The sequence below is a fragment of the Pseudophryne corroboree genome, chromosome 3 (genome assembly GCF_028390025.1).
Source record: "Pseudophryne corroboree isolate aPseCor3 chromosome 3, aPseCor3.hap2, whole genome shotgun sequence".
NCBI classification, from domain to species: domain Eukaryota; kingdom Metazoa; phylum Chordata; class Amphibia; order Anura; family Myobatrachidae; genus Pseudophryne; species Pseudophryne corroboree.
The window spans coordinates 418,315,214-418,331,194 of record NC_086446.1 but is presented as its reverse complement, the minus strand read 5'-3'; the positions used below and the strand labels follow the sequence as shown (position 1 = coordinate 418,331,194).

Here is a 15,981-nt window from a genome sequence, read left to right as displayed (position 1 = left end):
GTAGGTGGCACTGTGTGTGTCATTATGTGTATAAGGGCATTAATAATGTGCGGCATATGTAAGGGAAATTATGTGCAAAAGGGCATTAATAAAGGTGTCATAATGTGTAAGGCGCATTATGTTTATAAGGACATTAATAAGGTGTCTCATATGTGTAAGGGGCATTACTGTGTGGAATTATGTGTATAAATGCATTACTAATGTGTGGCATTATGTGTATAAGGTACTCTACTATGTGGCATTGCATATAGAAAGGGCACTACTGTGTCGTCTATTGTGACTAAAGAGCAATAGGGTGTGGTGTAATGTGAATAAGGAGCAATTCAGTGTGATGTAATGTGAATAAGGGGCTCTACTGTGAGGAGTAACGTTTATAAGGTAAAGTGATACTACTGTGGGATGTAATATGAATTATGGACACTATTGCATGATTAAATGTGAATAAAGTTGCAGTACTGTGTGGCGTAATTGGAATTGGGGTTACTGTTGTGTGGCCATGCCCCTTGCCAGCAAAAACACACCCCTTTTTGGGCTGTGCACCAAATTTGCGAGCTGTTCCTATTTAAAGTATAGAGGGTACAAACACCAAAATAAGGACTGCTATGGGTGAGGGGTGATGGTGCTGGGAAAGAGGTGTAAGGTCAGAGGCGGAACCAGCGGTGGTGCTAGGGGGCACCAGCCAAAATCTTGCCTAGGGCATCATATTGGTTGGGGCCGGCTCTGCACAGACCGCTCAGCACACATCTCTCCCCCCCCCCGCTCAGCACAGCGTGATGTGCTGAGCGAGGGGGGGCAACGATGGGGGGCTGCTCACTTCACACAGTGCTGAAGTGAGCGACCCGCTAGATTGAGCCTGCATGCAGGCTCAATCTAGCACCAGCGATAGCGATGCGCGGGGTATACACACGGCAGACCCGTGCTTAAAATCTAAGCAATCTAGTCAGATTGCTTAGATTTTAAACATAGATCTCTCCGCGTGTACCCCCCTTAAGAGATCAGGAACATCCACCTGTGAAACAGATTCCACATCAGAAACGTCATGATCAGCATCTGTGGGGTCAGTATACACACCATCTTCATCGGAAGAGGTATCTGGAACATGCGTGGATTGAGAGGAAGTAACATCACGCTTAGAGGACTGCTTAGGCGGGACAGGGTAAGAAATACGTTTATCCAAAGAGTTATTCAAGTGGTGTAACTGAGTGGACAGAGTATCTGTCCATGGCGGATTAACCGCAGGGACCATATAAGGCTGATAAGGGACAGGAGGTCCCATAGGTGGCGCAAGTTTAGTTACCAGCATAGTCAGTAAATTAGAAAAGGCAGACCCAAGGGTATATTTACTAAGATTCGTAATTGTAGGGATTTGGTGGGAGATTAAACACAAATGACATCTGCAGTGTGAATTTGCAACTTTTTGGGTTTTTTACGTCTCATTTACTATGCTGTCGTATTCTGCATTTTCGTAATTTCCAATGTCGATGTCATTCGTAATGTCAGGCAGTGTATTACGGGAGTGATTAGTGAAACACTGCTTGACAAAATACAATGAATCCCGGCCGGATCTGTGAGACCCGTGCAGGGCTTCATTGTGTATATTATGAGTGCAGAAAGTGTTAAAAATAAAAAATAAAAATTGCGTAGGGTCCCCCATCCTAAGCGTAACCAGCCTCGGGCTCTTTGAGCCGGTCCTGGTTGTAAAAATACAGGGAAAAAATGGTGTAGGGTTCCCCCATATTTAAACAACCAGCACCGAGCTCTGCGCCTGGTCCTGGTGCAAAAAATACGGGGGTCACTAAACGTAGGGGTCCCCCGTATTTTTAACACCAGCACCGGGCTCCACTAGTCAGAGAGATAATGCCACAGCCGGGGGACACTTTTATATTGGTCCCTGCGGCCCTGGCATTAAATCACCAACTAGTCACCCCTGGCCGGGGTACCCTGGAGGAGTGGGGACCCCTTAAATCAAGGGGTCCCCCCCTCCAGCCACCCAAGGACCGGGGGTGAAGCCCGAGGCTGTCCCCTCCCATCCGTGGATGATGTATGGGAGGCTGATAGCCTTTTGTGTAAAAAAAAGAATATTGGGGGTAATTCCAAGTTGATCGCAGCAGGAATTCTGTTAGTAATTGGGCAAAACCATGTGCACTGCAGGGGAGGCAGATATAACATGTGCAGAGAGAGTTAAGGTGGCCATCCACTACTCAGACTTGTCTGAACTGCAGATAGCATCAGATTTCTCTTGAACTCTCCCGGGAGCGTCCCGGGAATTGAAACAGACCCTGGCTTTAAGTTTAATTACATTCACTTCAGATATATCTGATGCGATATATCATGTGCCAGATCGCATCAGATATATCTGATGCACACATGCTACATGCGATTGATCTGATGCTGCTGCTGCCGCTGTTCCCCCTCTTGGTGGGTGGGAGTGGTCAGGGAGATGCCAGTTAAGTGACGCTTCAGATGAATCTGATCAGATACATCTGAAGTAAAAAAAACAATCCGATGTGCACCTGCTTTCTTCAGATTCAGATAAATAGTTGAGGCAGCCTCAGGGATCTGTAGTTCAGACATATCTGACACGGGAGTGAGCATTGGATCTGAAGAGCCATCCAATGTGACACTTTTCTTCAGATATGACGGTCAGATGTGTCGAAATCTGAAGAAAACTGCCCAAATCGGACTAGTGGATGGGGGCCTTAAGATTTGGGTGGGGTGTGTTCAATCTGCAATCTAATTTGCAGTGTGAAAATAAAGCAACCAGTATTTACCCTGCACAGAAATAAAATAACCCACCCAAATCTAACTCTCTGCAAATGTTATATCTGCCACACCTGCAGTGCACATGGTTTTGCCCAACTGCTAAAAAATTTCCTGCTGCGATCAACTTGGAATTATCCCCATTGTGTTTTTGTAGCAGAACTACAAGTCCCAGCAAGCCTCCCCTGCAAGCTGGTACTTGGAGAACCACAAGTACCAGCATGCGGGGGAGAACGGGCCCGCTGGTACCTGTAGTTCTACTACAAAAAAATACCCAAATAAAAACATAACACAGACACCGTGACAGTACAAGTTTAATGTACATACATGCACACTTACATTCACACATACTTACCTATGTTGACCTGAAGCACTCTGTCCCCTTGTCCAGTAGAATCCAGGGTTACCTGTAAATAAAATTATACTTACAAAGAATCTGGTGTAGATCAGTCCTCTTCTTAAAAGTTACAATCCAGGGACTTGGCAAAAAAAACAAACCGCTCACCCGACCCACGAACTGAAAGGGGATCCATGTTTACACATGGATCCCCTTTCCCCGAATGTCGGGACCCCCCATGACTCCTGTCAAGAGGGTCCCTTCAGCCAATCAGGGAGCGCCACGTCATGGAATACCCTACTACACCCGCCTGCACTGCAGGCACCAACTTACAAACTGAGCTCCTGTGCACGGAGGTGGGGTTATAGAGGGGGTGGCGCGGAGCATCTTGGGAACAGTCAAAGCTTTTAGCCTGTTGGTGCCTTGGATCAAATTCCTACTCTACACCCCAATGTTATTCCCTGTGGAATACCAGTGTACCCCACTGCAGAAATTATATTTCCATTGTGAGGGTTGGTATGTAATCATGAATGTGGGTAGGGAGGTGTCAGGTTGTGGGTTGGTATGTAATCATGAGGGTAGTTAGAGTATTAGTGGGTAGAGGGGTGTTGGTGGGTTTTATTATTCTTTATTTATATGGTGCCACAAGGGATCCACAGCACCAAATTACAGAGTACATAAGCAAAACAAGAAAACAATGACTGACAGTTCAATACAATATAGCACAAGTACAGGGTATATAAACAAAGCTGCATCAGCTGGTGGTGTATTGGTATGTAATCATGAGGGTAGTTAGGGCAGCAGTGGGTAGGGAGGTGTCAGGTGGTGGGTGGTATGTAATTCTGAGGGTAGTTAGGGCAGCAGTGGTTAGGCGGTTGTCAGGTAGTGTACTGTCTTTTTTTAATATGGGGCCACAAGGGATCTGCAGAGTACATAAATAGGCAAAACAAGAAAACTGACTTCCAGTTCAAGACAATATAGGAAAAGTACAGGGTATATAAACATAGCTGCATCAGCAGGTGGTAGGTTGTTATATAATCATGAGGGCAGCAGTGGATAGGGAGGTGTCAGGTGCTGGGTACTCATTAACATATTTAGGGCAGCATTGGGTAGGGGGGTGTCATGTGGTGGGTTTTATTATTAATGCTATTATCCTTTATATGGCACCACAAGGGAGCCGCAGTGCCCAATTACAGAGTACATAAATAGGCAAAACAAGAAAACTGGCTTACATAGCTGCATCAGCAGGTGGTAGGTTGTTATGTAACGATGAGGGTAGTTAGGCCAGCAGTGGGTAGGGTTGTATCAGATGGTGGATTTATATGTAATCATGGGGGTAGTTAGGGCAGCCTCCCCCTCTCCTGCTCCCATGCTAAGGCAATTACAGAGTCATCCCCTACCTTTTGTGGAGACTTTAGCAGGCAGCCCTGGTCTCTGCAATCAGCATTGTCGTCACATGAACCTGGCTAGGCTGCCAGAGTCTACAGAAGTAACACAGATGCCTCTGAAATCATATGGGTCCATGCACTGTTGCACAAGCAGAAACAAAATGTTGGTATGGGGCCCACAAATTTCTGGTAACCAGAGGAACTGTTAGGAGGGCTATACCTGTTGCACAAATAAGGAGACGTATTACTATAAAAATCTACACATTTGTTTACAGATTCTGTATTTGGATTTTTACAAAAAAACACAATGTTATTTAGGGGACTCTATCAATTTAATATTTGCGGCACTGTAAAATATATACCCCCTGGATGTATCTACAGGAGACTGCAGCAGATATTGGTGATATCGCAGGGTGTTCAAGCTGAAATGCAAATGCTGGCAGCCATCGCACCTGAATGGAGCTACAATTGAATAGCTCCGCTAAGGTGCCATCTACTGGTTGCCGGCGGAAACAAATTGATAACCGTAACAGCAAATAACCGTGGGAAGCACTAAATTAGGGCTGGCCAAACCAGTCCTTGAGATCTACCAACAGTTCATATTTTCCAGGCCTCCTGGAGACCTGTAGAATGGTCAGTTAGGAATGAATGCAGCACATCTTAATTAGAAATGACTACACCTGTGCACCAGCTAGGTGGTCTGGAAAATGTGAACTGTTGTTAGATCTCGAGGACTGGTTTGGCCAGCCCTGCACTAAATCATACTGGGTACAGTCCTGATCCTACTTGCTATTTGTGCCCAACTATAAATATCTGTATGTATAAATGTGTGTGTATGGTTAAAACTCTAAATAAGTTCATTATGTACATATTTATTTTACTACCTTCAAACTATAATGATCTGCTTAGTTAAACATTTTTCGGCAACCTGATATGCAGCGGATTCTGCTCAGCTGCATAATCTACATATGGGTTATAATATGTTCTCAATACTGTAAGGCTTGTACTTCCTATATTTCCTAATTTGGTGCCAAGGTCATTGGAGGAGAAAAACACATACACAGTTCAAAAATGCAGTTGTGGGTGAACCCGCTAATTAAGTCAGGGTGTGGTAAAATGATTGGGAAACTCCTGCTCAGAATTTTACTGGGAAACAGATTACTACCTTGTTTGCTCTTACCTAACTAAGGATAGTAATTTTATATGGCTGGATGTTCTTGTAACTGATATTGGCACACTAACCTGTAACTTTACTGTGATATATACAAATAATATTCCTTCTCTTTCCCATTTCCATCAACGGCATCAAACCCCAGGGTTCTGCCGCCTCAGCTTTTATGGGTATTATGACTGAATGTGCAGCAGTGCTTTAATAGCTTGTTTCCTATGTTCTGCAATCTTTTTTACTGTTTGTTATGTTTTGTTTGCACTGCTTCTGTTATGTACTATGGCAGGTGCTGCAAAACCCTTGTGGAGCCATGTTAATAAAGGATAATATAATCTTGCTCGACAGCTAATCCGTCTTGGAGTAAAAACTTATATTGTGGAAGAACGCTGGAAACTATAGTATTCCCGTTTTGATTCCATACTCTGCACCAACACCAGGGCTGTGGAGTCAGTAGAGATGTTCTGACTCTAGCTTCAAACATAAAAACATAGACGTATCAGTGATCGCATTAACACATTCATAAGTGTCAGTAGTGGTACAGGGATATAGACTGTACTAATGATGGGCTGATTTAAAGTTGGTACAAATTGCACTTTTGAAGAAATCATGTAGCACTGCAAGCAAGGTGTGCAAATGCTTTGGGTTTTTCGTTTTTTTTTTTTTTTGCTTAGTGAAAATACTGGCTTTACTTGCTGTTTAGGCTAGTCTGCGCCCCCACAACAAGTTATATTGTGCAAGTAGCCTGATGAGTTATGTGATGGAGATGACAATACCTTGTACTACCATTTTACTGCAGTACATTTTGTTGGTTTGTTGTGCAGACTACACAGCCCTAACTGACATTCCAGCTTATCAAGGCACATACTGCCCATCACTGTGTGTTTCTGGGACCTTATAATAATAGATGATGGTGACTATTATTTCTCTAGAGGACAATGTGGCTAATTCAGCATGGATCGCACAGCGATCTCCTTAGCATTTTTCCAATCATGGTATGTGCAGAGAAGGTCCTGTGTGAAGCTCGTACTTTTACAACAGCCTCTGTGTTTGGGGGCGGAGATGGCCAGCGTTTACGGAAATGGAGGCCCACGGTTTCCGGGAGTGGGGAGGCCAAGGTATGCTTGTTAGACACAGAATTGTCCTTGCAAGGCCCCCTGCGATGTCCAGCCCGAGTAAGCAGAGAAACATCGTGAACATCAGTTGCAATGTTGACTCCAGTCTGCAACATGATCACAACGCTGGGATTGCAAATGCAGCAAGGAGGTGTTTAACGCCTCCTACTGTATTTGCATTACTATGGATGGCATTTGCAAGGCTGCCTGAGAGCAGCTTTACAAATGCAATCCATGCTGAATGAGGGCCAATGTTTCCTATTTTCAGTTTTCTGAATGCAGTGTAAGACGGCGAATGCAGTAAAACAGTTTAAGATCCTCTACTTACCATGGCAGTGTAGTGCAGGTGGGTACAGGTCCTGAGACACTCTGGATTCAGTAACCCTAAGTCTGCAACAACGAAGATCAAATATCTCTACAGCACTGGGTTATACCTAATGTGTGTGTGTGTGTGTGTGTGTGTGTGCGTGTGTATATATATAACTGCATATTATTTTTTTATTTTAAAAAAAAAATTATCATGAACATAGCTTGTATGAACCCTTCATCTACATGTATCAGTATTTTTAATTCTATATTATTGATGAAGTTTATTTCCCTAATATGGTCAGGGATTCATATGGCCATGGATTGTGTTCACCTCTATAGTTTATGAATGGCTGTTACATCAGGTTACCATAGTGAAAATCAAATGTACAGAGTAAGGCAAAAAACCTCCCAGATTTTAAAGGTTAACCAAAAGAGGAATGGTAAATGGTTTCAGAATGTTAGTACATAATCTAAAACTGCATGGAATACACTTTATTTTCAATTGGATCTGAATATGATATCGTTATTTCTTGGTGTATACCAGCCTTCAGTTCATTAATCTTGGTCGATGTTAGTAGACCTGTTAGGATCTCCTGTTCTGTACTGTCACGTCGCCATGGCAACCGGGAGGCAAGTGTTAGCGAAGTAACCTGAGCGCAGCTGATACTCCGGTCCGGGTTTTTACTGTGTAGTGGTTACAGGCTCTGTGCACGGCAGGGAATCCGGCGCTGGTTTTGTGCTCACAGTCTGTGAGGTCTGAGTGGGGCGTGGACAGCACCTGCTATATAAACCATCCTCTCAGGCTAGGCAAATGCTGCTGAATCTTTGTTTGTTAGTCAGTTCCAGAGAGTTAGCTAGTACTGTGTGACTTTGTATTTACTTGTTGCTTACTGCGAATAGGCCTTGGGATTCGGTACTTCATTCTGCCAATCCAGACCTAGCAGTAAGACTGGAGTCAGTTGTTTAACCTGCTGGGGTTCTTTTGCTATTCTGTGAACCCAGCAGGTTTGCGGCTGTACTCTCAGACCTGCTTGCTTAAATCCTCCCTCACTGTGCAGGGCGTCCAGGTGTCAGTTTAGTGGCAGTAAGCTGAACCTGTGCCCTGCAAGTGGGGGTTAGGATTGTGGATACTCTCCTTGTGTCTATATTTCTATCTCTGACCAAGGAGTTTATTCCCACACCCGTTGGTAACCCTTTGGGGTTTTTCCTGTTGCTCTTAGCAACATCATTTTGGGTGCTCCACATGTTAAATCACTACATCTCGCTTCATTGTCCGCTCTATTCCATCTGAGCATTCCTGACACTAGGGAGACACCCAATTCCTGAGCCTTTGGGCTTCCCCGTTCATTTTGTGTTTAATAGTTATTCCATCACCTCCTGTGTATGTTGTGTTATACTGTCTGTGAGTTCGTTTTGCCTCGCATCCCTCTCTGTTCATACACCGGTATACTCCTGTTAGCACTGGTGTGCGTAACATATTCAGCAGCCCTACTCCTGTTGAAATTTTGTGGGAATATGGAGCATACCCCTCAAAATACTTTGCAACAGGTGGTCGATCAGGTGCAGGTCCTGACTCGACAATTTAATGAGATGTCCATTAAAATGAACACCCCGCAGGCCGCTAGCGGAGCTCCCGCAGCAGCAGCGGCAAGTTTAGGGATTAAGGAGCCGAAAGTAAATCTCCCGGATCGTTTTTCTGGAGATCGCTCGCAGTTCTTTTGTTTCAAGGAGAGCTGTAAACTATATTTCAGGCTTAGGCCCCAGTCTTCTGGGTCGGAGATTCAGCGGGTGGGCATGGTGATTTCCTTGCTACAAGGAGACCCACAGGTCTGGGCATATGGGTTGCAGCCTGACTGTCCGTCGCTTAAAAGTGTTGATGCTTTTTTTACGGCACTGAGCATTTTGTATGATGACCCTGACAAGATGGCTTCAGCCGAGGCTCAGATTACGGTCCTAAAGCAAGGGCGACGGCCAGCTGAGGTTTATAGTACGGAGTTTCGGAGGTTGGCTCATGATACCCAGTGGAATGACCCAGCCCTGAGAAACCAGTACCGAAGGGGCCTTTCTGACCAGATAAAGGACCAACTGGTACAATATCCCTCGCCTGATAGCTTAGATCAGCTCATGCAGTTATCCATCCGGGTGGATAGACGGCTGAGAGAGCGTAGGCTTGAAAGGGAGACCGCAGTTTCCTTTTTTCCCAAGGGAACCTCAGACTCTGAGGAATATTCCGAGGAGCCTATGCAGATTGGGGCTACCCGCCTCTCCTCGCGTGAGAAGACGCGGAGGAGACAGCAGGGTTTGTGTTTGTACTGTGGGAATAAAGGTCATGTCGTAGTATCATGCCCAGAAAAGCCGGAAAACTTCAGGGCCTGAGGGTGATGGGAAATATCCTGTCAGGCCAGAAGTCAGATTTTCCCAAAAAGACTTTTCTCATTCCGGTGACTTTGGAGAGCCTCGGTCAAACTGTCAAGACTGAGGCCTTTGTTGACAGTGGGGCCGATGGGGTTTTCATGGACCGTCAATTCGCCCTGGAACACTCTGTTCCCTCAGTACCTTTGGCATCAGAGATTGAGATCTGTGGGTTAAACGGGGAACCATTGTCCCAGGGTAAAATTACCTCCTGCACCAGCCAAATTCCTTTGTTTATTGGAGCCACACACTCTGAAAAATTGTCTTTCTATGTGACTGTCTGTTCTTTTGCCCCATTGGTTTTGGGGTTACCCTGGTTAAAGGCCTATAACCCTCAATTTAACTGGGTCTCTGGGGAGATTCTTAGTTGGGGTAGTGATTGTTTCAGGAGTTGCTTGAGCCTTCCAGTCAGGCTCTCGCAGCTAAGTTTGCCAGGATTGCCAGGATGTTATGCAGATTTTGCGGATGTGTTCTCCAAAAAAGTTGTGGAGGTACTACCTCCCCATCGCCCCTATGACTGTGCCATTGATTTGTTGCCGGATGCTAAGCTTCCCAAGAGCAGGTTGTACTCCCTGTCACGTCCTGAGACTCAGGCTATGGCAGAGTACATTCAGGAGAACTTGGCTAAGGGATTTATCAGACCCTCACAGTCCCCAGTTGGGTCGGGGTTCTTCTTCGTGGGTAAAAAGGACGGTTCGTTGCGACCCTGCATCGACTTCAGGGAATTGAACCGTATCACGATTAAAAACTCGTACCCACTGCCTCTCATTTCGGTTTTGTTTGACCAGCTTCGTACTGCCACCATTTTTTCTAAGATTGACCTACGCGGTGCTTACTATCTAATCCGAATAAGAGAGGGGGATGAATGGAAGACTGCCTTTAATACCCACTCAGGGCATTATGAATATTTGGTGATGCCTTTTGGGCTCTCGAATGCCCCGGCAGTCTTCCAGGAATTCATGAACGATGTGCTCAGGGAATATTTGGATAGATTTTTAGTTGTTTATCTAGATGACATCCTAATCTTCTCCCATTCCCTGGAGGAACATCGGAAGCATGTACGCTTAGTCCTCCAGAAACTCAGAGACCACCAGCTTGGGGCGAAGCTGGAGAAGTGCGAATTTGAAGTCCAGCAAATCGCATTTCTAGGGTATATTATCTCCTCAGAAGGTTTCCAAATGGAGGGTTCTAAGGTACAGGCAGTCCTGGATTGGGTGCAGCCCACTAGTTTGAAGGCGCTTCAGCGTTTTCTGGGCTTTGCAAATGTTTATAGACGGTTCATCGCTGGATTTTCGTCTATAGTGGCCCCCTGGTGGCACTCACTAAGAAAGGGGCGGATGTTGCTCACTGGTCTTGTGAGGCCAAAGCGGCCTTTGCCCGTATCAAAAGGGCATTTGTCTCGGCCAAGGTGCTGCGACACCCAGATCCAGAGCGTCCTTTTGTGGTAGAAGTGGATGCCTCTGAGATAGGTATTGGGGCAGTGCTCTCTCAGATGGGGGTGTCTGATAATCGCCTTCATCCCTGTGCTTACTTTTCCCCGTAAATTTTCGTCTGCCGAGATGAATTATGATGTGGGTAACCGGGAATTGTTGGCTATAAAGGATGCACTCGGGGAGTGGAGACACTGGCTTGAGGGGGCTAAGTTTGTGGTCTCAATTCTCACCGACCATAAGAATCTGGCATATTTAGAGTCAGCGAAGCGGCTCAATGCCAGGCAAGCACGATGGGCTTTGTTTTTTGCGCGCTTTAATTTTTTGATAACATATCGCCCTGGGTCAAAAAACATCAAGGCTGATGCGCTCTCGCAGAGTTTTGCTCCAGTCCAAGAGACCACCGAGGAGCCATTGCCCATCATGTATTAAAGTGGGCATTACCCAGGACCTCTTGTCATTAGTCCTTAGAGCACAGGAGCAGGCTCCTCCAGACCTTCCGGTAGGTCTCTTGTTTGTGCCTCCTAGGTTAAGACAGCGAGTGTTCCTGGAATTCCATGCCAAGAGGTCGGCAGGGCATCCGGGTATTGCCAGAACTCGGGAGTTGCTGTCTAGGGCGGTGTGGTGGCCCTCGGTGGCTAGGGATGTGGATCAGTGGGTTCGGGCATGTGACGTTTGTGCCCGAAATAAAACTCCTAGAGGGGTTCCTGTCGGCCCATTACATCCACTCTCTATTCCATCTAAGCCATGGACCCACATTTCCATGGATTTTGTGGTGAATTTGCCCAAATCCTCGGGGATGACAGCCATTTGGGTTGTCGTTGACAGGTTTTCGAAGATGGCGCATTTCGTTCCACTGGTTGGGTTGCCATCGGCCAGACGCCTGTCTGAGTTATTTATGCAGCATGTTGTGCGCCTCCACGGGTTGCCACTTGATGTGGTCTCTGACCGTGGATCCCAGTTTGTGGTCAAATTCTGGAGGGCATTTTGTTCTGATCTCCAGATTTCTGTGAGCTTGTCGTCAGGCTACCATCCACAGTCTAATGGGCAGACTGAGAGGGTGAACCAGTCCTTGGAGCAGTTCCTTAGGTGTTATGTCTCCAAGTGTCAGACTGACTGGGTTGCTCATCTGTCCATGGCGGAGTTTGCCTATAACAACGCGGCTCACTCTGCTACAGGGATCTCTCCCTTCCTTTGTGTGTATGGGCATCATCCTAAGGCCAATTCTTTTGACCCCCTGGATTCCACGCCTGGTGGTTCCTCTGTGGTTTTGGCCCTTAGGGGTATTTGGAGGAAAGTTAAGAAAGCCCTTGTGTCTGTGTCATTAGTGACCAAAAGGGTTTTTGATAAGCGGAGAAGACCCTGCAGCTTTAAATTAGGAGACTTCGTCTGGTTGTCCACCAAGAATTTGAAGTTGAGACAGCCATCTCATAAGTTAGGCCCCCGGTTCATCGGCCCTTATAAGATCACCAGGGTTATCAATCCGGTGGCATTTCAGTTAGATCTGCCCCGTTCATTGGGTATCAATAAAACATTTCATTGTTCCCTTTTAAAACTGGCGGTTAGTAATCCTTCTTCCAGCGGAAGACCTTCTCCTCTTCTGATACGGGGTCAGAGGGAGTTTGTGGTTGAAAGGGTTCTTGACTCCAAGATGGTTCGGGGTCGGCTGTCATTTTTGGTGCACTGGAAGGGGTATGGCCCGGAGGAGCGGTCGTGTGTGCGCAGTTGTGATCTTCATGCCCCCAGACTGATACGCTCTTTCTTCTCGCAGTTCCCCGATAAACCCGGTGGTAGGGGTTCTTTGACCCTTCGTCAGAGGGGGGGTACTGTTAGGATCTCTTGTTCTGTACTGCCACGTCGCCATGGCAACCGGGAGGCAAGTGTTAGCGAAGTAACCTGAGCGCAGCTGATACTCCGGTCCGGGTTTTTACTGTGTAGTGGTTACAGGCTCTGTGCACGGCAGGGAATCCGGCGCTGGTTTTGTGCTCACAGTCTGTGAGGTCTGAGTGGGGCGTGGATAGCACCTGCTATATAAACCATCCTCTCAGACTAGGCAAATGCTGCTGAATCTTTGTTTGTTAGTCAGTTCCAGAGAGTTAGCTAGTACTGTGTGACTTTGTATTTACTTGTTGCTTACTGCGAATAGGCCTTGGGATTCGGTACTTCATTCTGCCAATCCAGACCTAGCAGTAAGACTGGAGTCAGTTGTTTAACCTGCTGGGGTTCTTTTGCTATTCTGTGAACCCAGCAGGTTTGCGGCTGTACTCTCAGACCTGCTTGCTTAAATCCTCCCTCACTGTGCAGGGCGTCCAGGTGTCCGTTTAGTGGCAGTAAGCTGAACCTGTGCCCTGCAAGTGGGGGTTAGGATTGTGGATACTCTCCTTGTGTCTATATTTCTATCTCTGACCAAGGAGTTTATTCCCACACCCGTTGGTAACCCTTTGGGGTTTTTCCTGTTGCTCTTAGCAACATCATTTTGGGTGCTCCACATGTTAAATCACTACATCTCGCTTCATTGTCCGCTCTATTCCATCTGAGCATTCCTGACACTAGGGAGACACCCAATTCCTGAGCCTTTGGGCTTGCCCGTTCATTTTGTGTTTATTAGTTATTCCTTCACCTCCTGTGTATGTTGTGTTATACTGTCTGTGAGTTCGTTTTGCCTCGCATCCCTCTCTGTTCATACACCGGTATACTCCTGTTAGCACTGGTGTGCGTAACAAGACCTCAGCTTTCAGATGGCCCTGTTGGCTGTGTAGAGGCCTCCCATGAAGCTGATGAGGATTGTTTTCCACCTAGTAAAGAAAACTCTGCTTGTTAATGTAGCCAGACAAATAATAGTGAGCTTCGTCAGGAAATTGAAGCGATATGACCCGCCAAGCAGTGGCGTAACTACTGCCCCCACAGCCCTCGCGGTGGCTTGGAGGCACAGGGCTGCGGGGGCGCCGCCACTGATTTAGCGCAGATTGACATGCTGTGATGGAGGGACACGGAGGGCACAGCGCGCGCCTCTCCTGTGTCCCTCCTGGGTCTCCAGCGGGTCTTATAAATGAAGTGCCGTTCGTGAGCTCTGATTGGCTCACGAACCGGCACTTCCTTTAACAGACCCACTGGAGACGCAGGAGGGACACAGGAGAGGCGCGCGCTGTGCCCTCCGTGTCCCTCCATCACAAAACAGCGGGGGAGCGCAGGGAAGTGGGGGAGCGGGGGGGGGGGATTTAACTGGCACTGGGGGAGCATATTCGACACAGGGGGAGGGGGAGCAATTCGGGGGGCATATGTGGCACTGAGGGGGCATATGTGGCACTGGGGTGGGTATTTGTGTACCTGGCACATGGGGGGGCTATATTTGGCACTGGGGCATGTGAGTACCTGGCACTGTGGGGGAATATCTGGCACTGGGGGCATATGTGGCACTGGGGGGGTATATGTGTACCTGGCACATGGGGGGGCTATATTTGGCACTGGGGGCATGTGAGTACCTGGCACTGTGGGGGAATATCTGGCACTGGGGGCATATGTGGCACTGGGGGGGTATATGTGTACCTGGCACATGGGGGGGGGCTATATTTGGCACTGGGGGCATGTGAGTACCTGGCACTGTGGGGGAATATCTGGCACTGGGGGCATATGTGGCACTGGGAGCACAGCCCTAGCAACAAGCACTACCCCCTAGCAACGAGCATGACACCCAGTGCATGAAATCCCTGGCAACGAGCATGACACCCAGTGCATGAAACCCCTGGCAACGAGCATGACACCCAGTGCATGAAACCCCTGGCAATGAGCATGACACACTGAGCATGAAAACCCCTGGCACCGTGCATGGAACCAAGAGCATGAAACCCCTGGCAACGAGCAGGTAATTTAAAAGTAATTAGAAGCCTTACTGTAGGACTTAATGTGTAATGGGCATTACGGTGTGTGGCATAATGTATCACGGACATTGCAGTGTGTGTCATAATGTGTCAGGCATTACGGTGTGTGTGGCATACTATATCACGGCATTGTGGTATGTGGTATAATGTCTCAGGGGCATTGCAGTGTGGCATAATGTATAACGGGCATTGCGGTGTGTGGCATAGGGTATAACGGGCATTGTGGTATGTGGTATAATGTCTCAGGGTCATTGCAGTGTGTGGCATAATGTATCACGGACATTGCGGTGTGTGTCATAATGTGTCAGGCATTACGGTGTGTTGTATACTATATCACGGGCATTGTGGTATAATGTCTCAGGGTCATTGCGGTGTGTGTCATAATGTGTCACAGACATTGTATGTGCTATAATGTATCAGGGGCATTGCAGTGTGTAGCATAATGTATAACGGGCATTGCGATTCCTGTCATAATGTGTCACAGGCATTACGGTGTGTGGCATAATGTGTCGGGGGCATTACGGTGTGTGCATATTGTGTCATGTGCATTATTGTGTGTGGCATAATGTCTAAGGGCCATTGCAGTATGTGGCATAATGTATACTGGGCATCTCTCCCCTAAGTCCCTCGTAGCAGTGAGCCTGTTGCCAGCAGGACTCACTGAAAATAAAAAACCTAACTTAAACTTTTATTCTAAGCAGCTCAGGAGAGCCACCTAGATTGCACCCTTCTCGGCCGGGCACAAAAATCTAACTGAGGCTTGGAGGAGGGTCATAGGGGGAGGAGCCAGTGCACACCACCTGATCCTAAAGCTTTTATTATTGTGCCCTGTCTCCTGCGGAGCCGCTAAACCCCATGGTCCTGACGGAGTCCCCAGCATCCACTTAGGACGTTAGAGAAATGACAAATAATGTAAGGGGCATGAATCAGGATTATTTTTCTTTCCTGTGGTGGCTAACGTCTGGGCGTGCAGGTTGCAAAACTGGGGTATAAGGTAGTCTTTTCCTGCAATGTCATGCCCCTTTATGTGAAGCCACGCCCATTTAAACGAAGCCACACACCCTTTTTTGCGGCGCGCGCGCATGTTTGTCCCTTTACTAGTGACAATTATGGGGGACGGGAGATTGGGGGGGGGGGCGCTGAAGATTTTTTTGGCTTGGGGGAGAAAAATTTCTAGTTACGCCACT

General features: G+C 47.1%; 1 protein-coding gene across 1 annotated transcript in view; it reads left to right on the top strand.

Moving 5' to 3' along the window:
- The first annotated feature begins 6,699 nt into the window (after window positions 1-6,699).
- GGT7 (gamma-glutamyltransferase 7) overlaps window positions 6,700-15,981 on the top strand; it is a 198,515-nt gene continuing 189,233 nt past the window's right edge. The window contains exon 1 of the mRNA XM_063960245.1: window positions 6,700-6,768. Within this exon, the coding sequence (XP_063816315.1) occupies window positions 6,732-6,768 (37 nt within the window). The 5' untranslated portion in view covers window positions 6,700-6,731. The remainder of the gene's footprint in view (window positions 6,769-15,981) is intronic.